General features: G+C 34.8%; 1 protein-coding gene across 2 annotated transcripts in view; it reads right to left on the bottom strand.

The window, feature by feature from the left end:
* ERBB4 (erb-b2 receptor tyrosine kinase 4) overlaps nucleotides 1-23,158 on the bottom strand; it is a gene marked incomplete at both ends in the record, with an annotated part of 1,160,630 nt that overhangs the window by 154,215 nt on the left and 983,257 nt on the right. For both annotated transcript variants that reach the window (XM_079710036.1, XM_079710037.1), the window contains one exon: nucleotides 8,515-8,700. In XM_079710036.1, coding sequence (XP_079566162.1) covers nucleotides 8,515-8,700 — 186 coding nt within the window. The remainder of the gene's footprint in view (nucleotides 1-8,514; nucleotides 8,701-23,158) is intronic.

Raw genomic sequence — 23,158 nt, 5'->3', positions numbered from 1 at the left:
CTTTCATCATTATAATTATAGTAGGTTATCAATGGAAGTTCGCTATATTCATGAGTACAATAATAAATGAGTACATGAATAAAAACAAAAGAAAAAATGAATATAATAAATGAGTACAAATTAATAAAGAACTATATGTATCTGTGTTCTGTAGAAACTATTATCTAATTTTTCAGATTAATATCAGTTGTTTCTATTTATTTATTAATTCAAATTTGATAAACATAACTTTGATTCCTTTTATGCAGGCCCAAGTATTTTCATTTGGCAAAAGAGAAAATGGCTCTCAAAGCTCTTATTAACTATGATTCAAAATTCAAACCCAGGTTGTATTTCTCTGTGGTTCATACTTTTTCTGCTATACTATGCTATCTTTCTGTAAAAGTCACGTTTAAATTAATTTTGATGATAATAAATATTAAACAGTATGTTGTAATTTTATTTGCTATTATAATAACATATACTAAGCATTGAAGTTTTGGTAACAAATGTGTAAAGCTAATGCATGATCTCATTTAACCATCACAGGAGGTGGACAAATGGAGGCTGTTGCCCATTTTATAGATGAGAAAACAAAATTAGAGACAGTAAGAAATTTGCCTAAGTCATACAGATGATAAGTGATAGAGCTAAAACTGGAACACAGTGCTGCTTCCTCCTAAATTCTGCCCTAAAATACTGCTGTGTGATACCATACCTCATCACTCACTCCATGGGACAATGTTTTTTGTTTACTTAGTTTTTGTGTCTCTCTTCCCAGGGGAATATAAAAACTGTGATAGAGGGACTTGTTCTTTCTTAAAATCCCAGATCTTGGGATAGTACCTGCTACATCATAACTTAATATTTTTTAAATGAATAAATAAATGATTTTTCCTGGTTAAACAAAGACTGTAGATATTCTCCTTTGTGATTCAAATCTCAAAAGTCTAATTTAGAAATAGATCCAATAATGGACAGAGACCCTGCAAAAATTCACTCATTTGGCTGCTTTTTTAGGGTAAAAAAAATTGAACATTGTATCTTCATGAAATAATCAATGACTTGTCCATGAGTCTGAGTGCAGTTCTTCATTCATCTACTATTTAATTGCAGGACCTTGGGAAAGTCACTGAATGCATTTATTCTGAATAAAATTTTACTGTTGAGTCATAGTCATGCTACTGAATTTCTCTAAAGATCTAATGACAATTCATTAGAATATATAATGCTTTCAAAGATAAATAGTAGCAGTAAAAATGATAAATAATAAGCTAACTTTCATCCTTGTCTCTTACAAACAGTGGCTGTGACTAAAAAAAAAAATCTCTATTTTAATTTAAATTGTGAAATGTCATTAATTGGAGTCTGTCTATGCCACTAACACTATGGCTTCTAATTCCAATATGTCTCTTCTATTCCACTGTTATAAAATATAATAATTTTTCTGTATCAAAACATACCCCCCCAAACCCACTCAATTAGTATTCACAAACTTCTAAACAGTATTAAAAGTCATTATCATATTATTATATGTATTTAATAAATGACAATTTTATCTTTTCTAGAATGTTAGAAGTATTCTGTCTCTTCTGTAGAATATGTATTTATTATTTTTAAATTATATATATGTGCATAAGACTGAGGTCATATTTACATATAGAATTTGGTCTTGACCACAAACAAACCAGAAGTTTCAGCACCCAGTTCATGCATTTAACTGACATCAGACATTCAGATTTGAGTCTAATTTTATTCATGTAGAAGGAAATGGCTGAGTCAAATGGGAACTTACTATTTCCTGTCACTCTGTGTCATTACTGCTAGAGAACAATGGAAAAGAGGAAAGAAAGAAAGTAAATGAAGGTTCTGCTCATGTTATACATTTAAACCTTAAGGAAGATTTCATGTCTGTGTACAGACGAAAAGTTTATTTCTTAACACAGAAATCTGCTCTCCTTCCAATCATGGTGAACTATGTTTCTGAACTGAGAAAGAGAGAAATTATTTTCTCCTCTTTTCCCTTCACACTAACTGCCACTCTGCCATCAAGAAAAAAGAAAATTAAGATCCATAGACACCTCCCAATAGCTACAAAAATTAGATTTCACAATAGAATTCCCATTAGCTCCAACAGGGAATATTATGTGGGCAAGACAAGTAATCTGGAGGACAAACAACTTAAGAGTGTAAAATTTTTTTTTAAAGTTTAATTGAGAGAATCTATTAAACTGGGTTAAAATTCATGTTGACCTTTGAACAATACAAGTTTTCTTAGAAATCATAAATGTTGGAATCAATCTATTTGCAAAAATATAACTGAAAGAGTCTTTATATATAGGCAGGTCTAAATTATTTTGGTTAAACATATTATGTCATTTTTACTCTTTGAAATATCAAATTATCTTTATTTCCATTTCTTTTCAGAGGAATTTTAAGGATGGATCAATTTATATCTTAGTCAGACAATGAATCATCTTCAAGTGTACAATGGACCACTGAAAAATGTTTTTAGAATCATCTTTTTAACTAGTTCCAATTGTAAACCACTGAAAAAGAAAGTCCTGGGAACACTACATCTGAATTAAACTGAAAATCATTAGAGCGCCAGAAGAAAATCTGACAGTAAAGAAAAATAGGCCAGCAAAGCTCCGAGGAAGGTTTCAAGATTTTGAAAAATAATGGTGGTAGATACTCAGTACTCAGGCTTTAAAAATGCAGTAATAACAACAAAGTCTCAAATAATCTCCTTAGAAAGAAGTCAGAAGATAAAATCTATGCAGTTAAAGGAAGTTAAACCCACTTTAACCTTTTCTAGCTTGAGATTGAGAAGTTACAATTTTCTCTTTGCTCCTCACCGGTAATAGACTATCTATTCAAAGAATTACCCTGACCTCATCTCTTTGCCAATTCACTGCTGGTTTCACATGTTCAATATTATAAACAATTCTATTTTCTAACATGAAAATTAGAGGTCACGATAATAGCGCATGTAGAACAGCAGCTTAGGAACCTGTGTAGGAAAGCACGTGAAGATAGGAGACAAGTTCTTTCTTCCAAAAAGTAGAGATATTAAATATTAAACATGAGATGACCTCCTCCTACCCTCAGTGTGGTGTAAAAACAAATGTTAAATCTTTCATACTTGAGATTTTAAAATTGAGTAGTTTTGAAATGACATCATGAGGGTGTTCTAACTATGAATGTATGTGTCTTTCCTTATTGTTTTCACCTCAGATATTTTCCAAAATTATAACACGTGGTGGACACTCTTACTCTATGTTAAGCAGCATTTTTAACACAAGTATTACCTCATTCTCATAACTGCTCTATGAAGTGAGTACTATTATTATGCTCATTTTCAGGGGGCACACAGAGATTAAATAACTTGTCAAGGACCACACAGCTGATAACTGAGGCAGCTGGGATTTGGGCCCATTCAGTCTGGTTCTAGAATCTGTATGCTTAACACAAACTAGCACCAAACTATACATTTTAAATTCTTAATTTTTAGCGTCACTTGTGATCAGTATCAATACTGCATGGTAGCTCACAGAATAGTTTTGAGCTTGTTTTATCATAATATTTTAGATGTAAAACATCAATTAAAAAAATCCCCCATAATTAAATGAATATCTAGCACTTGATCCTGAAAATGTGACATACCCCTTCACGATAAAGCAATAACAAATTTCCATGAAGACAATAAAAAATATTATTCATGATGGAATCTTCTCTTTTATGGGCATGATGATGAGACACAACTACAGATAAAATGTCACACTCCTCCACTCCTCAAATTCAGGAGGAGTGCAAGGGACTATAAGCTGCAGTGGTGCATATATTTGGAGAGGAAAGGGTGAAGAATGGTTTAAAGACCTGGCTCAGGAGGCATCAGAGTTACTGATACAGAATCCAGGCATTTCAACATACTGCTGTGTCCTTTAGGACTTAAGTTCCTCCATTTTCCTGATCTATAAACTGGGAGAATAATGGGTCATACCTGCTAGAGTTTCAGTAAAGATTACATAATACAAAATATATAAAGCATCAAGCAGATGCCTGTTGTGTAAGACACGCTTTACCTACATGGACTCACCATGAAGTTCCTTCACTAAACTCACATACACTTTTCAGAATCTGCCAAGTTGTCTTTTAAAAACTGCTTGCCCAACTTGTTAGCAACAACTCTGAAAGAAGGAATTCTACCAGTTATCTTCTATCCTGGATTCATAAAGCCCCAGGAAGGCGTATGGTATTATACAAACATTAAATAATAATACGTTCTGCTCTGTTTACCAAATTAAATCAAGTTCTAAATGCAGAACATGCAGAGTGAAAATGGCTGCCGATAAGAAGAAATTTTGGTGTTGAAATTTGTGTTTCTGTTACATAAAATGTTGTAGAATGATGTACCAATGGAAGAATGGAAGGAAAACTTGGAATATGGATGAAATTTTATAAAATACTTTCTTCTTTATATATAAAAACATAGATTAGTGGTTATATTTATTTACTCGCTGTGTGAATTTAATCATGTAACAGATTCTCTGTGACTGACCATCTGTGAAATGGACATACTAATGATACTTACCTTATAGGTTTGTGATAAGAAAAATAATTAATGAATAAAATATACAGAGTAGTGGCTTACACAGAGTAAGTGCTTGATATTAGCCATAATTATTATTTCTTCTACTTATGTTACACTTTCCACAGGTATTTTATAATGCAAGTATAAGTTGGTTATTTTATAGCATCATATCTCCCCTTCTACCAGCTTTGTCAATAAATAAAAGGGATGCAGCCAGAATGAAAGTGGGTATTGGAGTAAATATGATGGTGATATCTCACTTTCATAAATTCTCTCAGTGAGAATTGGAAGTAAAGAAAAAGAAGCCTCTAAGTTACTGAAATAGTTATTTGCAAAATACTTGTGTTGACTCAGACCAAATTATTCATACCTTACAGACATTTCTGAAACAATTCTCTGTTTTGAGGCTTTTGACCTATAGCTAATAAAAGAAGATTGTTTTTAAATACTCCGTGATCTAGGAGCTGAGCCAGGGATTTTACATGAGCTATTTTATTTAATCTTTGCAAATCACTATGAAGAAGTTCATTAGTTTTCTATTGCTATAACTCATTACCACAAATGCAGTGGCTTAAAACAATACAAATTAATTTTCTTGCAGGTCTGGACATCAGAAGTCAAAAATCAGTTTCTAAACTGGACTAAAATCAAGGTGTTGGCAGGGCTGCTTTCCTTCTGGAGATTCTAGGGGAGAACTTGTTCCCTTGCCTTTTGTAGCTTCTAGAGGTCGACTGTATTCTGCAGCTTGTGTCCCCCTTTCTCCATCTTCAAGGCATACCACTCCAACTCTGCTTCCGTTTTTATATCTTCTCTCTCTTACTTTGATTCTTCTGCTTCCCACTTATGTGGATCCTAGGATTACATTGGCCCACTTGGATGATCCAGGATAATATCATCTCCCCATCTCAAGATCTTTAATTTAATCACATCCTCACAATGCCTTTTAACATGTAAATTAACATGCTCACAGAAGATGGGGATAGGGCATAACATCTTTGAAGGCAGGGGATTATTTTTCAGCCTACTGAAGGTACATAGTATTATACTCATTTTGTGGATGAAGAAAAATGTAATAATTATTAACTCCATTAATACACTGAGAAACAAAAATTCAAAAAGGTTGAATAATTTACTCAAATTCACAAAATGAAAACGTGGGCACCGGCATACTAATGTAGGTCTTTTTGACCCTAATGCTGTTTCCACTACAAAATTCTGCCCCCAAAATAGGAAAAAAAGATAAAGGGAGGACTCCCTCCTTAAGGGTATTTTTTTTTTCATTTTCTTTATGAGGTAAACATATTTATTAAATATATATTGAATAGCTACCTACATGTAAGACCCAATTTTAAGTGCTGGGAAAAATTATGAATAAGACCAAATCAGTAACTACTAGGTAATCTCATATCTTCCCATATAGTTGAATACTTATAACTCTTAAATCTATATCTACAATCCTGACCAAATTCAACTACCAAATTGATAGCTCCATTTTTATGTTCAATAAACCCTGTCAATTTGTCATGTCTGGAACTGAACTAGCCTTCTCCACCTCAGGCAACAGCACCACCATATTTCCCTCCCACAGCATCCTCTAATCAATAATCAAATACCTAAACTGTCTTAAAAATGTTTCATAATTTCATTAACTTCTTATTTTCATTACCTCCAGACTTCTAACTGGTATCTTCATTTCCATTCTTACATTGTCTCAATCTAATCTCCATACATAAATTGGCATGATCTCTTTAGAAAATAAATTAGATTATATCATGTCCAGGGCAAAATACTTCAATATTAACTGCATTTATTATAAAATCCAAATTTTTCATGCTACACAGTGTTACCACATACCTTGCTCTGTTTAGGACATTGTGTGCCTGTTGTCCCGACATAGCTAGTAATATAGCCTCCTTTCACTCTTAAACTTGTTCATTTAGATGACAAATTACATGGTCACCATATATATAGGGCTCTGTGTTATCCTTCCTCTGCCTAAATTTCTTCCCATAGCCAAAGTCTCTCTCGGGACTCAGTGGAGTCTGTCCTTAAGTCTCCCCTGTAATTATTTTTCTTCAAAATCTAAACCAAAGTGTTCAATCCTATACCTAGTTGTTTTATTTGTTGAATGTTTGTTCTTACCATTAGACACCTCAGTCTACATCATACCTGGCACATGGTAGGTGTCCACACATATTTATTAAAAGATTAATGACTAAACAAATATGCCATATAGTCAGAGAGTTATATAAACATGAAGTATAACATTTAAATAATACAATACAAACTAACACAGAAGAGAAGGTAGTTACTTCTCTTTAGAGAGAAAAGAGTTTGACTTCATAAGGGAGGAAGCCCAATCAGTGTTGATGGATCAAAAACATCATGCTACGTGAATCAAGAAGCTACGAGAAAAGATTTCTAAGCAGAAAGAATGTCATTTACAAAGGCAAAACGATTTTAAAACAGTGTGATTATTCAGGGAACGGAAAGTAGCTTCTATTATTAGAGTGTACAGTCTTGCATAAATGATATATTAATGCCATGAATCCCTAAGGACAAAACCTAAATTATGGAGAAGACTGCAGGAAATATAGAGAAGGACTAAGAAATTCAAAACTTAGTTTTGTTTTCATTTATAGTGCTAGGATGATTTGAAAATGTCTATTGCACATTTAGCTCACCTTATAAATTATAGAAGTTCTTAGATAATTAAATCAGTTTTTGAAGAGTGATATTTCAAACTTCATTACTGTAAAGAATCCTCTCAGTTGTGAGTCTGCCATGTTATATTCACAAAATTGTAATACACGGTCCAAACGGAAACTATATCAAGATTTACAGTACAGAAAACTCAACTGGACTTTTCCCTCAAATAATTTTTTGGGTTTGCACTTTAAGAATTTTCTCAAATTTCTTCTTTGGGTGATGTATTTTTATTCACTCTCAGATTGTAAAAAGAAATAGGCTAAAACTACTGGATTAACATTTTGGCAATTATATTATACAAATGCTAAAATGATCAGATCTGTAGAATTTATAGAACATCAGGTCATATTTTGATGTAAATAAGAGTTGGAATAGTGAATTAAAACTCATCCCAGACCTATTTATCTTGGTATAGAAAATTGTAATAGTTTCTTTGAACTTAAAATATGCACTCCAAAGTTGCACATTGGTGGACTACAGGGTGTGAAAGCTTTGTTTGGCTCCCAGGGTGTTTCAAAAGTTTGAGCCAAGGTTTAAATTTAGAGAAAAATCCAGAATTCTGGCCCTTCCTGAAAGTTTTGAAGATCCGCTAACTCTGGTGGAAAAAAAACACAATTCCCAAGAGGCAAGTAAATGTTTTCTACTTCACATAGAACCATCTCCTTCCATCACCCCAGGTACTGAAATCCACACCACTCTCCTAACATACGTTATATGACTGAGACCTTGTGCCAGACAAAAAAACAAAACCAAAACAAAACCAGAAACAACAACAAAACAACAACAACTAAAGACCAATCGAGAGTTATCAAAATGTCTAGAAAAATGTTTAGAATTTGATCATTTGTAATTCTGAGAATTGAACGTACATGCTATGCTAACAAAATCGTCTAAAAATGGAACAACTCAAACCTTCAATCTTTTCCTTCTTGAATTTTGTTAACTAAACTATACCTAAACAACAACAAAGCCAAACAAATCCAGTATAACAATTTTTCCTCCTGACCAATAAGTTATTTGTTTTGGTATCTGGTCAATATAACACAAACATCACAGTACAATAACCCCAAAATATATAAATAGATTATGAGATTGATCTGTGGTTTGAATGAAAATACCTCCTTATAATATATCTTTCAATATAGCAAATATAATTTATTTTATTTAAATAGATTGAATACCCAAACTGTTCTAGATTAGGAAATATAAAGGCAGAAGTGATAGGCACTCACCTTAGCTATCTGGACACACCAATTAAGCAATAGCTGGGATCCAATGTTATCCTTGTGTTCATGGACATAATCCAACAGGCAGCCATGGGGCATAAGCTGTGTAACCAGCTGAATGGTTGGGCTTAGACACACACCCAATAACCGGACTAGGTGTGGATGGTCCATACTTGCCATGATCAGAGCTTCCTAAGAGAAAAAAATATAACAACATTATTTAAACTCAAAGTTCTTTATCATATAGTTACTTGCCCTGTACTAATGGTGTTGATAATGATTTTGAAAATGTACTCTCACTCAATGGAATCAATTAAAAGTGAAAAGGCATTATTGTAGCTATTATATTTCTAAAGTGGTTTATTTCAAGTAAAATTAAATGAAGAATAGACTATAAAAAATGGGAAATATTAGAATAACTGCATATAAAATTAATAGCAGTATTTTCTCTTTTGTAATATGAATAATGTTAGATTCTATTTACTGCCAAATAAGTTGAAATTGAATCCTAATTATACTCTAGATTTTTAACCTTTGATCTTTGGTTCTAGAGTCCAATAATCTGTACAAATGCACTTAATGTATAAGGTGGCTCAGTTACAAATAAGGAGATTCAAAGTTAACTCATTCATTATTGGTGTGGATTCAGACAGCATACACAGGTGTAATTTATAAATTATAAATATCATAAACAATTACAAACAATATGCCTATTGTGAATTTATGCAGAAAAATAAACATTTTAATAAGACATTTTGCTCCATAACTTTGCTTTAACTCAAATTTATTTCATTTTCAAAATTATAAGTGATGTTTATTCATAGAACCATAAAATTTGAGAGCTAGGCGAGATTGTACAAATTTGTGTACTCCAATTTTCTCATTTCATGAAGTGAGAAAACAGTTCTAAACTCATTTTCATAATCATAAAGGCAGCTTTGCTTAAGGGAGATAAAGTGTGGACATATGATGGTTATTTAGCACATCCTAAAGTTAGCCTTCAATCAATAGTTATTTTAAGTATCTTTAGTCCAATTTGAAACTGATATGACCTTATACACACACTCAGAGTGGGTGACACATCCATGGCAATTTATTATCAATCAGTTACTTATATGCAGGTATGAGATTGTTCATTGTACTATTCTTGAATATTTTTTGTAGCTTTGAAAAGTTTCAAACAAATACTTGAAGACAGAAAGCTATATTGAGCTTCTCTTTAAGACAGCATTGCAGATTGATATACACATTTAGCTCCATTTCCTCTCAATTCTACCATTTTAACAACAAAGTAATTAATAAAAAGCCAGAAACCAATAATCACAAGAAGAAATGAGGATGGAATGCTAAAAGTAGGAAGTGGGCTACTAGTAGTAATTGACTTAGCAAACATAAGAAATCTGAAGCCTAACTTAGTAGGGGGAAACTGAAAAGAAATCCAGTTTACCCCACTCGTTTACACACCAAAGGCTCAGTAGTGTTACACCACAAACCACTATACATAAATGTAGCAGGAGGGACTGACTTCATCAGGATTTTTTCAAAGTCCATTTAGGATGCACTTAGACTACAGATCTCCTTCTCCCCTTCATCCTTAGGAGAGGCTAAACCAAAGGGACTGTGGACTGAATATCAGACAATGGAAAGAGAAATACTCTGGTGAAAATAGTAGGATCATGTAAATTTATATATGGTGAAAGATGGGGCTATGCTCCAGTTTCTTCTCCCAAATGGAGCTATGATTTCAAACTTCTGGAAGTTTTGCTTAAACCTCAAATTCTACATCTAGCAAAATTTGAACCAAGTGAGTAAATATACAGACATATCTGTTCTTAAAAATAATTATCGGGGCTTCCCTGGTGGCACAGTGGTTGAGAGTCCACCTGCCGATGCAGGGGACATGGGTTCGTGCCCCAGTCCGGGAAGATCCTACATGCCGTGGAGCAGCTGGGCCCATGAGCCGTGGCCTCTGAGCCTGTGCGTCTGGAGCCTGTGCTCCACAACGGGAGAGGCCACAACAGTGATAGGCCCACATACTGCAAAAAAAAATTTAAAACAATTTTTTAGAAAATGATTATCTCACATTTCCTTTCTCTTTTAGACGTGCTCATTTAATAAAAGGTGGAAGGCAGTTAAAAAAGTACATTTAATTGAGGAAACAAGGAAATGACAGAAGGGATACTCCAGAATAAAAGCTATACAGAAGCCTGAGATAGTAGCCAGTCCAGACTGGAATAGGACATATTGCTCTGGAAAAGATGATGCAAGAAGATGGAATTGATAGAAAACCTAATGAGTTTAAAATACATTGAGTATACATATTTTCCTAGCAGAATCTGAACAACAAATTAGTGACAGATACGCAGAAAACTAAGCAAAAGTAAAATAAAGAAATGAATTTGAGGTAAAACACAAGATACACACAAGAAAAGAAAATCATTATAATTACTATAAAGCAGTGGTCCCTAACATTTTTAGCACCAGGGATCATTTTCATGGAAGAAAATTTTTCCATGGACCAGGGGCAGGCAGGGGGATGGCTCACGATGATTCAAGTGCATTACATTTATTGTGCACTTTATTATTATTATACTGTAATATATAATGAAATAATTATGCAACTCACCATAATGCAGAATCAGTGGGAGCCCTGAGCTTGTTTTCACTTGCCACTCACTGACAGGGTTTTGATATGAGTCTGCAAGCAATTGATTAACTATAGTCTCTGTGCAGTCAAACCTCTCTGCTCATGATAATCTGTATTTGCAGCCGCTCCCCAGCACTAACCTCACTGTCTCAGCCTCACCTCTGATCATCAGGCATTAGATTCTCATAAGGAGCGTGCAACCCAGATCGCTCACCTGTGCAGTTCACAGTAGGGTTTGCACTCCTATGAGAATCTAATGCAGCCACTGACCTATCAGGAGGCGGAGCTCAGGCAGTTATACGAGTGATGGGGAGTGGCTGTAAATACAGATGAAGCTTAGCTCACTCACCTGCCACTCACTTCCTGCTGTGTGGCCTGGTTCCTAACAGGCCACGGACCACTACAAGTCTGTGGCCTGGGGGTTGGGGACATCGGCTATAAAGCACAGCTGCAGCTGGGAGTCGTTATATAAGCATAACAACATAAACATGAAACATTAATATAAGCAAATATCATATGACTATATTGGACAATGAAGAAAAGGAAAATATATTTCTGCAAGGTGGTGATGGGGAGGAAGTGAAGTACATTCCTGTTGTTCACAATGAAAAGTTAGTATATGATGCATAAAACTGAAAAATCAAGAGTTGACAGTGTAAGCATATTATTTAGATAGAGAGTTAAGTAAAAGAAGAAATTGCTGAAAATTGAAAGCGATTACTTGGTCAGTGTAAAATGGGGGCAGGGAAGGAAAAGAGGATCACTAGTGACTGCTGTCTTTCACCATTATTAGCCTTGTAGGACATTATTCACTTTTAACCTCCACTACTATTTGAGTAGTGTTGAGTTCAGCTGAATCTAAAGATTATTCATAATTATGGGGTAAGTCTGACAGAGCATATAAGTTTTTCTGGATCCAGCCCGGGTCTTATGTGAAATATAACATTTTATTTTTTGAAGAAGAAAGTGTGAGGCAGTATGAATACGTGTCCAGAGAAGGTAGAGATATAAGGCTAAACAGAAAAAAATAAGCTGGTAAGGGGGTTTCAGCCTAACTCAAGGCACATTATTTTGAGGCTTTTGTGCGCAGAACCTGAAATTGTTATTTTTCAGGTGGTTTCCAAGTAGATTAGGTCTTCCAATTCCTCCTTCCCCAGCAGCCCCAGGGAACCAGATGAGTCAGAGAACAAAGGAGAGCACCAGTTTCTCTGCCTCTTTGCTGAGCCCACCACCACTGCAACACCTTGAGAACTGGCAGCCCAGGAACCACTGTCCTTACCTCCAGCAAGGACAGTGTTATCCTCAGGTGGTACCAGTCAAATGGTCCTGAGGTAGGACCTCTCAGTGGCTCAGAGAAAAGAGAAGTTCCACATGGAGACCAGAGCTGGTGAGAAAAGACACTGTAGATACTACAGGGTGACTGCAACTGGGAGACTGTTGTGTAAGATCATATGAGACAGGCAGCCCTTCCCAAACTATTTGGGAAGACTTCCACTGAAGTTGGGAGTTTCTGCACAATTAGCAAAGCTGGAAATTTGAGTTATTGCTACTAATATGGCTCTATTTGGATCCATGAGGTGGAAACATTTTGGTTTTGCTTCCTGTATATTTCAGTCAACATTTGAAATAAAGCAAACTAATGTACTTATAAGGAGAGTGCAAATAGAAACGTTAGCCAAGTTGCATTATCTATTATTTAATGTAGTATTTTTATTAAATAATTAAATAGTAATTAACATTAATATTAAAAGCATAAACCAGAGGGTTCCTTCACTGAATTATGACATGCACACATATAAATATACACATAGACACCAACAAATAAGCAAAACATAATTAAATTAAATATCTAACTCAATCAAGTATCAAATTATATATTTAATTAGATATTAAATATTAGATATCTGATTAAATTAAATGTATGCTAATTGCATTCTCTCTATTTCTATTCTGGTTGCTCTAGTTTTTCATGTCCATCAAATTGACCTAGGTTTATTATGATAAGTGTAGCTTTCCAAGCCCCACTCCCAGATAATCTGGTCTAGAAGTAAATCAGAATCTACATTTGTAGCAAGCTCCCTAGGAGAAATTACTGCAGGAAACATAGAACTTTGAGAACCCCTGGAACATCTCCATCAAACGTATGTCTCTATCATCCATTGCAAAGGAAATAACATGCAACAGTTGTTTGATCCTCATTGTAACTCTAGGAAGCAAAGGAGGCAGCCATTCTCAGCTGTAGCATAAGGAAACCAAGGCTGAGCAGAATTACCACCCCAGGTCATATGATGTGTAGGCAGAAGGATCAGTGTTAAGACTCGGGTTTTCTGATTCTTAGTACCGTGCTATTTCTTAGAACAGTAAACATACTGTAATTTTAAAATTTCCATTCTATCAGCACTTCGAACTGTAGATGCTTATCTTATTAACAAGAAGACAGCACCAAACACCTGACTTTAGCCATACCTGAGTGAATAGGGTCAAATTATATTGATACTTTAGCTCCTGAGGAGCAACTCAAGAAACAGATTTGCACCTACAGGTAAACTGCCATCACTTACAATATGCTATTAGAAAAAGCCAAAGAAAATATATTTCTCTGATTTCCTGTGAGTATTATTTGGTACAGGCCATTTCCTATGATATAGAACATGATGAAATTTAAGGTAAAAGAAAGATTTTAAGGTTATTTCAGGTCTTCTTTTCCAGGAAGAAATACATAAACAAATTTTTTTCTTTTACAACTCAAGGAGTAATGATATTTCCATTCTAAATATGCATGTGAAAAGTTTACATCAGAAGAGTGTAAAAAAGTCCCATGAAAGTTCTCTTTTAAAAAATCTATTAGTAAGTCCTGGCAAAAAAAGCTGGGGTTGTATTAAGGAAAATTGCTCATCACACTACAAAGAGTATTTGAAACCAAACTGCAGAGTATTTGCATAACAGTTCTCTTTTTTTGAGAAAGAAAAGATGAACACGACGACACTAATTGTAGGTTTTATTTTTTCATAAAGGAAATAGCAGATGGCTTTTTTGGGAGATAGGGGAAGAAATAAAGAGAAGAGAATGTGGATTCATTTAGAGTGATGAGTAGGATGGAAAGGGAAAAAAATTCAATATTTTAATAATGGAGTGTTAGGTTTCAATAAGTTACTCTATGTTAAAATTAATAATGTCCTTTGTTACCTATCTCTGTGTGGGGCCTATGGAAGAAATTTTGGAATCTTTGCTGTTGTCACTAGAAAATGTCACCAAAGGCCACTGGAATACATACAAGTTGACAGGTATATTATCTATTTTTCCAGAAATGAAATTATTTTCTGTCTTTCTTTTCCCTTTTGCTTTACAAAATTTTTCTTGTAGGTGAATTAGATAGTTTTCTCATTGGACAGAGAGGAAGGCTGTAACAGGTGCTACACTGAAAACTATAAAACAGAAACATTTTTCTTTACAATGAGTTCTGGTTTCAATAAGGACATTTTTTTTTAAACTATCAAGGGATGACCAGGGCATAGATAAAAAGCTCTGAAGCATGTGTGCCATTATTCTCTAGCCTATGCTATTTGTACTTCTATTTCATTCTGAAGGAAAGACATTTCTGTACAATAATAAAAGTGAGCAATACCATTTGTCACACTAAGGCATAATTTTGCCCAGCCTTCAGATGTTACACCTTGCCACTTAAGCTTGTTTTCTCACTCATGCTGGTTAGTAATTTCACAAAAAGAAAACAAAAAAACAAAAAAAAACATATGGTCACTGAAAACTTATGGGCTATTCTGTTTCTGAAAAATGTTAACTTCAGCCAAACTTTCACTGTTTCATTATGTCTATGAACCATTAATTCAATACCCTCCAGCTGAAAATGGGGAAAATCTCATTGCATCAGGGATAAGGAATATAAAAAAAAGGGGGATAGAGAGAAAGAAAGGATAAACAATTAACACAGGCATATAAAATTGTGCTTAATGAAACTGTCAGCAGACTTATGAATGCTTAAAACAAATGTCTCTTCTAAAGATAGCGGGTGTGATGATGATGAAGAACAAAGGAGATAATAGTGATGGCAGTGATGAAAAATGAGATAAAGTTATTGGTCCATAATAATGTTTTACAAATCTGTTTTGCTGCAGATGGTACCCAGATAATAAAATAAATGAAATATGCATCTGTTCCCTCATGTCTAGAATAAATAATAATTTACTAGTGCAAGTAGGTGAGCAGTAATTAGACTGAATTAATATGCCATCAGTTTAAGTGTGTCTACATTGCTCAGTGGCACTCCTTTCCAATCCCTGGTATCATTTTTGTGAACTTGAACAATCAAATTAGGATCCTTCTAACTTTGGGAGTCAGCAGATTTCCATCTCCGTTCTCCATCATTCACCCATTTGCTGGCTGAATTTTAGATCTACATATTACTTAACAATGCTACACAATTAAGACCTTTGTGAATAATTTTATACAAGGTAGAATTTTACTTTCTGACTGTGTTTTCTATCTTCCCCTTACCCCTAGTTATACTGAATTTCCCTCTATCCTTATTATATCTTCCTATCTTATGGTATACATTTATTCACTTAAAATATTTATTGAGGACCTGCTATGTGCCTAGCACTGTGATTGAAGCTTCTCTATCCTCATGAAGCTTTCATTCTCCTGGGAGAGGCAACCAATATACAGGAAAACCAAATAAATATAAAACAGATGTATAAATTGCATTAAGGGTTATGAAGAAAATAGTATTGCAATAGATTATAAAATGGTGGTGGCAGAGCTACTTTAGATAAGGGTAGTCAAAAAATGTGCCCTGAGATAAGAATTATGAGAAGTCAGATAGACAAATATGAAGAGAGAGACTAAGAGCTTGGCAAATTCTGGAAGCTCTGAGAATACCCATGTCTGGAATTTAGGAAGGGCTCCAATGGCATGAGATAAGATTGGAAATGTAGGTAGGGGCCAGACCATGAAAGACCTCTAAGTCACGGAAAGAAGACTGGATTTATTTTTAATAATTTAAATTTTTAATGCCTGCTTTCTGTTCTGCTTCACTTATCTCTCTCTTAGCCCGAACTCCAATGTTAACTATTATAATAAAGCATTTACCACCATCCTATAAGTTTTCCCTCCGATATTCCCATTTTGACACCCCTTGGCCAAAGACAACTCCCACCATTTGAATTCTCAAACTTTCCAATGTTGTTAGAGAAAAGCATAGATCATGGAGATTTGTCAAATCTCCTGACTTGATCCTCCAAAAATAGCCCTTGGTTTTAGTTTTTAATTTCTTATTGACTCTTTATTACATTTATTATGACCTGTATCTCTGAGCAGGAAAAAAAAAAAAAAAAAACACTTTCTACTTTTCACAATATTTACTCTGTAAAATGTGCTCTTGACATCTTTCCACTGTGTTCCTTTGGATAATTTTACCTTTGTTTATCTCTAGTATGACTTTATCTTCACTCCATATTGGCACATTCACTGTACCCACAAATATATTTAGATGTCCTATATTCTAAAAATGAAAGTTCCTTCAATTTTTCCACTTCACTACTTTGAGAATATTTTCTAATCTCATTGGCTATTTCTTCATTTTATAGTCCTTCACTCCTTAGCGGTCTAGTTTTTCTGCAACATTCCTGAATTCTAACTATTTAAAGTACTCTTGAAAAAGTCACCAGTAACCTCCTTATCTCTAGTCAACAGGTTATTCCCTCATTCTTAAGATTTTCCTGAGACTCTGCATGCTTTTATCTCACTGACCACCATCCTCTTTTGAAAATCTCTCTGTGATTGGTGATAGCATTTTATTCTATCCTGAATCTTCAGTCTCTCTGAGTATTCTTATTACAGGTATTGGCACCTGCTTTTCCCTCCCATACCTTAAATGTGGAAATGCCATCATAGCTTTGTCCCTAATATTCTTTGCTTTCATCTGTAACCTCTTGCATCCTTATATCTTATAACTAAGAAATATGACAGAGTTATCAGAAACACATGGAGTCAACTGCAGAATTATGTGGTTTCTCAGGTTTAATAACATTGCTATTTAAAAGATGGAAAGCAAAATCCAGCATGACCATATCCAAAATATCTGTGCAAAATATCTGTCAAAATATCCAGACATGAGAATTATGCTGTGCCCATATTCCAACCATTCTTTTCAACTCCTATAATTTCAACTGTCATCTCTGAGCAGAAACTAATAGGTCTTTATATAGGTATAGTTCCACTATTCCATTTTTATTTGACTTATTTGTTAAATGTCCACCATCTCTAATGTTTTCTCTGAGAGTAGTAATATTAGCTGATAATGTTATCAAACTCTTATAGAGTGTATGGCTCTTAGTAAGGGGGCAATGCAGTTTTATTAATAAATAAACAGAAGCTGTATTATAATCCCCCCTCCCATCCTACCTCATTTCAGGAATCAACACATATTCCAAGTGCCTTCTGGTCATCCTGATACAGATAAACTACTGGATATCAAATTTAAGACACAAAGTAAATTTCTTGATAAAAGCTTGTCTGCTAACTTTACCAATTTTGTAAATGTTTCTAATTTGGATTTTAAACCTTGGATTCATATTTGGCATTGCCTTTTCTAATGTTTTCCATTCCACTCCATATCTAACATTGGGTCAAGTCCCATTTATTATTTATTTCAGTGTAGCTCAAATCTGTATCCTTCCATGTTTCTTTTTTTTTTTTTAATATATACAGCAGGTTCTTATTAGTCATCAATTTTACACACATCAGTGTATGCATGTCAATCTCAGTCAGCCAATTCATCACACCACCAGCACCACAGACCCCGAGGCTTTCCCCCTTTGGTGTCCTTATGTTTGTTCTCTACATCTGTGTCTCAGTTTCTGACTTGAAAACCAGTTCATCTGTACCATTTTTCTAGGTTCCACATATGTGTTAATATACGATATTTGTTTTCCTCTTTCTGACTTACTTCACTCTGTATGAAACACTTTAGATCCATCTACGTCTCAACAAATGATGCAATTTCATTCCTTTTTATTGCTGAGCAATATTCCATTGTATATATGAACCACTTCTTTATCCATTCGTCTGTTGATGGGCATTTAGGCTGCTTCCATGATCTGGCTATTGTAAATAGTGCTGTAATGAACATTTTGATACATGACTCTTATTGAATTATGGTTTTCTCAGGGTATATGCCCAAGTAGTGGGATTGCTGGGTCAAATGGTAATTCTATTTTCACTATTTTAAGGATCCTCCATACTGTTCTCCATAGTGGCTGTATCAATTTACATAAACACCAACAGTGCAAGAGGGTTCCCTTTTCTCCACACCATCTCCAGCATGTATTCTTTGTAGATTTTCCAATGATGCCCATTCAAACAGGTGTGAGGTGATACCTCATTGTAGTTTTGATTTGCATTTCTCTAATAATTAGTGATGTTGAGCATCTTTCCATGTGCCTCTTGGCCATCTGTATGTCTTCTTTGGAGAAATGTCTATTTAGGTCTTCTGCCCTGGACTGGGTTGTTTGTTATTTTAATATTGAGCTGCATGAGCTGTTTATATACTTTGGAGATTATTCCTTTGTCCATTGATTTGTTTACAAATATTTTCTCCCATTCTGAGAGTTGTCTTTTCATCTTCTTTATGGTTTCCTTTGCTGTGCAAAAGCTTTGAAGTTTCATTAGGTCCCATTTGTTTATTTTTGTTTTTATTTCCGTTACTCTAGGAGGTGGATCAAAAAAGCTCTTGCTGTGATTTATATCAAAGAGTGTTCTACCTATGTTTTCCTCTAAGACTTTTATAGTGTCTGGTCTACATTTAGGTCTCGAATCCATTTTGAGTTTATTTTTTTGTATAGTGTTAGGGAGTGTTCTAATTTCATTCCTTTACATGTAGCTGTCCAGTTTTCCCAGCATCACTTATGGAAGAGACAGTCTTTTCTCCATTGTATATCCTTGCCTCCTTTGTCATAGATTAGTTGACCATAGGTGCGTGGGTTTATCTCTGGGCTTTCTATCTTGTTCCATTGATCTATATTTCTGTTTTCATGCCTGTACCATATTATCTTGATTACTGTAGCTTTGAAGTATAGTCTGAAGTCAGGGAGTCTGATTCCTCCAGCTCCGTTTTTTTTTTCCACCAAGACTGCTTTGGTTATTCAGGGTCTTTTGTGGCTGCATACAAATTTTAAGTTTTTTGGTTCTAGTTCCATAAAAAATGCCATTGGTAATTTGGTAAGGATTGCATTGAATCTGTAGATTGCTTTGGGTAGTATAGTCATTTTCACAATATTGATTCTTCCAATCCAAGAACATGGTATATCTCTCCATCTGTTGGTATCATCTTTAATTTCTTTCATCAGTGTCTTATAGTTTTCTGCATACAGGTCTTTTGTCTCCCTAACTAGGTTTATTCCTAGGTATTTTATTCTTTTTGTTGCAATGGTAAATGGGAGTGTTTCCATAATTTCTCATTCAGATTTTTCATCATTAGTGTATAGGAATGCAAGAGATTTTTGTGCATTACTTTTTTATCCTGCAACTTTACCAAATTAATTGATTAGCTCTAGGAGTTTCCTGGTAGCATTTTTAGGATTCTCTATGTATAGTATCATGTCATCTGCAAACAGTGACAGTTTTACTTCTTCTTTTCCAATTTGTATTCCTTTTATTTCTTTTTCTTCTCTGATTGCCAGGCTAGGACTTCCAAAACTATGTTGAATAACAGTGGTGAGAGTGGACATCCTTGTCTTGTTTCTGATATTAGAGGAAATGCTTTCAGTTTTTCTCCATTGACAATGATGTTTGCTGTGGGTTTGTCATATGTGGCCTTTATTATGTTGAGGTGTGTTCCCTCTATGCCCACTTTCTGGAGAGTTTTTATCATAAATGGGTGTTGAATTTTGTCAAAAGCTTTTTCTGCCTCTATTGAGATGATCATATGGTTTTTATTTTTCAATTTGTTAATATGATGTATCACATTGATTGATATGCGTATTTTGAAGAATCCTTGCATCCCTGGGAGAAATCCCACTTGATCATGGTGTATGATCCTTTTAATGTGTTGTTAGATTCCATTTGCTAGTATTTTGTTGAGGATTTTTGCATCTATATTCATCAATGATATTGGTCTGTAGTTTTCTTTTTTTGAAGTACCTTTGCCTGGTTTTGGAATCAGGGTGATGGTGGCCTCATAGAATGAGTTTGGGAGTGTTCCTTCCTCTGCAATTTTTTGGAAGAGTTTGAGAAGGACAGATGTTAGCTCTTCTCTAAATTTTTGATAGAATTCACCTGTGAAGCCATCTGGTCCTGGACTTTTGTTTGTTGGAAGATTTTTAATCACAGTTTCAATTTCATTACTTGTGATTGGTCTGTTCATATTTTCTATTTCTTCCTGGTTCTGTCTTGGAAGGTTATACCTTTGTAAGAATTTGTCCTTTTCTTTCAGGTTGTCCATTTTGTTGGCATAGAGTTGCTTGTAGTAGTCTCTTAGGATGCTTTGTATTTCTGTGGTGTCTGCTGTAACTTCTCCTTTTTCATTTCTAATTTTATTGATTTGAGTCCTCTCCCTTTTTTCTTGATGAGTCTGGCTAATGGTTTATCAATTTTGTTTATCTTCTCCAAGAAACAGCTTTGAGTTTTATTGATCTTTGCTATTGTTTTCTTTGTTTTTATTTCATTTATTTCTGCTCTGATATTTATGATTTCTTTCCTTCTGCTAACTTTGGATTTAGTTTGTTCTTCTTTGTCTAGCTCCTTTAGGTGTAAGGTTACATGTTTGTGTGAGATTTTTCTTGTTTCTTGATGTATGCTTGTACAGGTATAAACTTCCCTCTTAGAGCTGCTTTTGCTACATCCAATATGTTTTGGATCATTGTGTTTTCATTGCCATTTCTCTCGAGGTATCTTTTTATTTCCTCTTTTATTTCTTCAGTGATCCCTTGGTTATTTCATAACGTATTGTTTAGCCTCTATGTGTTTGTTTTTTTACGTTTCTTTTCCCCCTGTAATTCATTTCTAATCTTATAGTGCTGATGTCAGAAGAGATGCTTGATATGATTTCAGTCTTCTTAAATTTATTGAGGCTTGAATTGTGACCCAAGATGTGATCTATCCTGGAGAATGTTCTGTGTGCACTTGGAAAGAAAGTGTAATCTGCTGTTTTTGGATGGAATGTTCTATAAATATCAATTAAATCTATCTGGTCTATTGTGTCATTTAAAGCTTCTGTTTCCTTATTTATTTTCATTTTGGATGATCTGTCCATTGGTGTAAGTGAGGTGTTAAAGTACCCCACTATTATTATGTTACTGTTGATTCCCTCTTTTATAGGTGTTAGTAGTTGCCTTATGTATTGTGGTGCTCCTGTGTTGGGTCCATATATATTTAGAATTGCTTTATCTTCTTCTTGGATTGATCCCTTGATTATTATGTAGTGTCCTTACTTGTCCTTTATAACATTCTTTATTTTAAAGTGTATTTTATCTGATATGAGTATTGCTACTCCAGCTTTCTTTTGATTTCCATTTGCATGGAATATCTTTTTCCATTCCCTCACTTTCAGTCTGTATGTGTCCCTAGGTCTGAAGTGGGTCTCTTGTGGGCAGCATATATATGGGTCTTGTTTTGTATCCATTCAGCAAGCCTGTTACTTTTGGTTGGATCATTTAATCCATTCACGTTTAAGGTTATTATCGATATGTATGTTCCTATGACCATTCTCTTAATTGTTTTGGGTTTGTTTTTGTAGGTCCTTTTCTTCTCCTGTGTTTCCCACTTAGAGAAGTTCCTTTAGCATTTGTTGTAGAGCTGGTTTGGTGGTGCTGAATTCTCTTAGCTTTTGCTTGTCTGTAAAGCTTTTGATTTCTCCATCGAATCTAAATGAGATCCTTGCCAGTTAGAGTAATCTTGGTTGTAGTTTCTTCCTTTTCATCATTTTAAGTATATCATGCCACTCCCTTCTGGCTTGCAGAATTTCTGCTGAGTAATTAGCTGTTACCCTTATGGGAGTTCCTTTGTACGTTATTTGTCATTTTTCCCTTGTTGCTTCCAATAATTTTTCTTTGTCTTTAATTTTTGCCGATTTGATTATTATGTGTCTCAGTGTGTTTCCCTTTGGGTTTATCCTGCATGGGACTCTCTGTGCTTCCTGGACTTGGGTGGCTATTTCCTTTCCCATGTTAGGGACATTTTCAACTATAATCTCTCCAAATATTTTCTCAGGTCCTTTCTCTCTCTCTTCTCCTTCTGGGACCCCTATAATGTGAATGTTGTTGCACTTGATGTTGTCCCAGAAGTCTCTTAGGCTGTCTTCATTTCTTTTCATTCTTTTTTCTTTATTCTGTTCTGCAGCAGTGAATTCTACCATTATGTCTTCCAGGTCACTTATCCATTCTTCTGCCTCAGTTATTCTGCTCTTGATTCCTTCTAGTGTATTTTTCATTTCAGTTATTGTATTGTTCATCTATGTTTGTTTGTTCTTGGATTCTTCTAGGTCTTGTTAAACATTTCTTGCATCTTCTCAATTGTTGCCTCCATTCTTTTTCCGAGATCCTGGATCATCTTCACTATCATTATTCTGAATTCTTTTTCTGGAAGGTTGCCTATCTCCATTTATTTGTTTTTCTGGGGTTTTATCTTGTTCCTTCATCTGGTACATAGCCCTCTGCCTTTTCATTTTGTGTATATTTCCGTGACTGTCGTTTCTGTTCCACAGGCTGCAGGACTCTAATTCTTCTTGCTTCTGCTGTCTTCCCTCTGCTAGTGTTGCGGGGGCCTCCTGCAGGGTCAGAGGGTGGCTGTGGCTCACCGTGGGGACAAGGATGCTGGCAGCAGAAGTTCTGGGAAGTACTCCTTGGTGTGAGCCCTCCAGTCCGCCATTAGCCCCACCAAAGAGCCTGTCCTTTCCATGTACTTTTAACCTGACTCCTAGCTAAGTTCAGACTCACATTGCTGCTGTGAAAAGAATGCTGGTTTTTCCATTAACTCCTGTGTGTTTTTGCT

Source organism: Hyperoodon ampullatus (genome assembly GCF_949752795.1).
Source record: "Hyperoodon ampullatus genome assembly, chromosome: 8".
NCBI classification, from domain to species: domain Eukaryota; kingdom Metazoa; phylum Chordata; class Mammalia; order Artiodactyla; family Ziphiidae; genus Hyperoodon; species Hyperoodon ampullatus.
The sequence above is the reverse complement of the archived record's forward strand: the minus strand, read 5'-3'. Positions and strand labels throughout refer to the sequence as shown.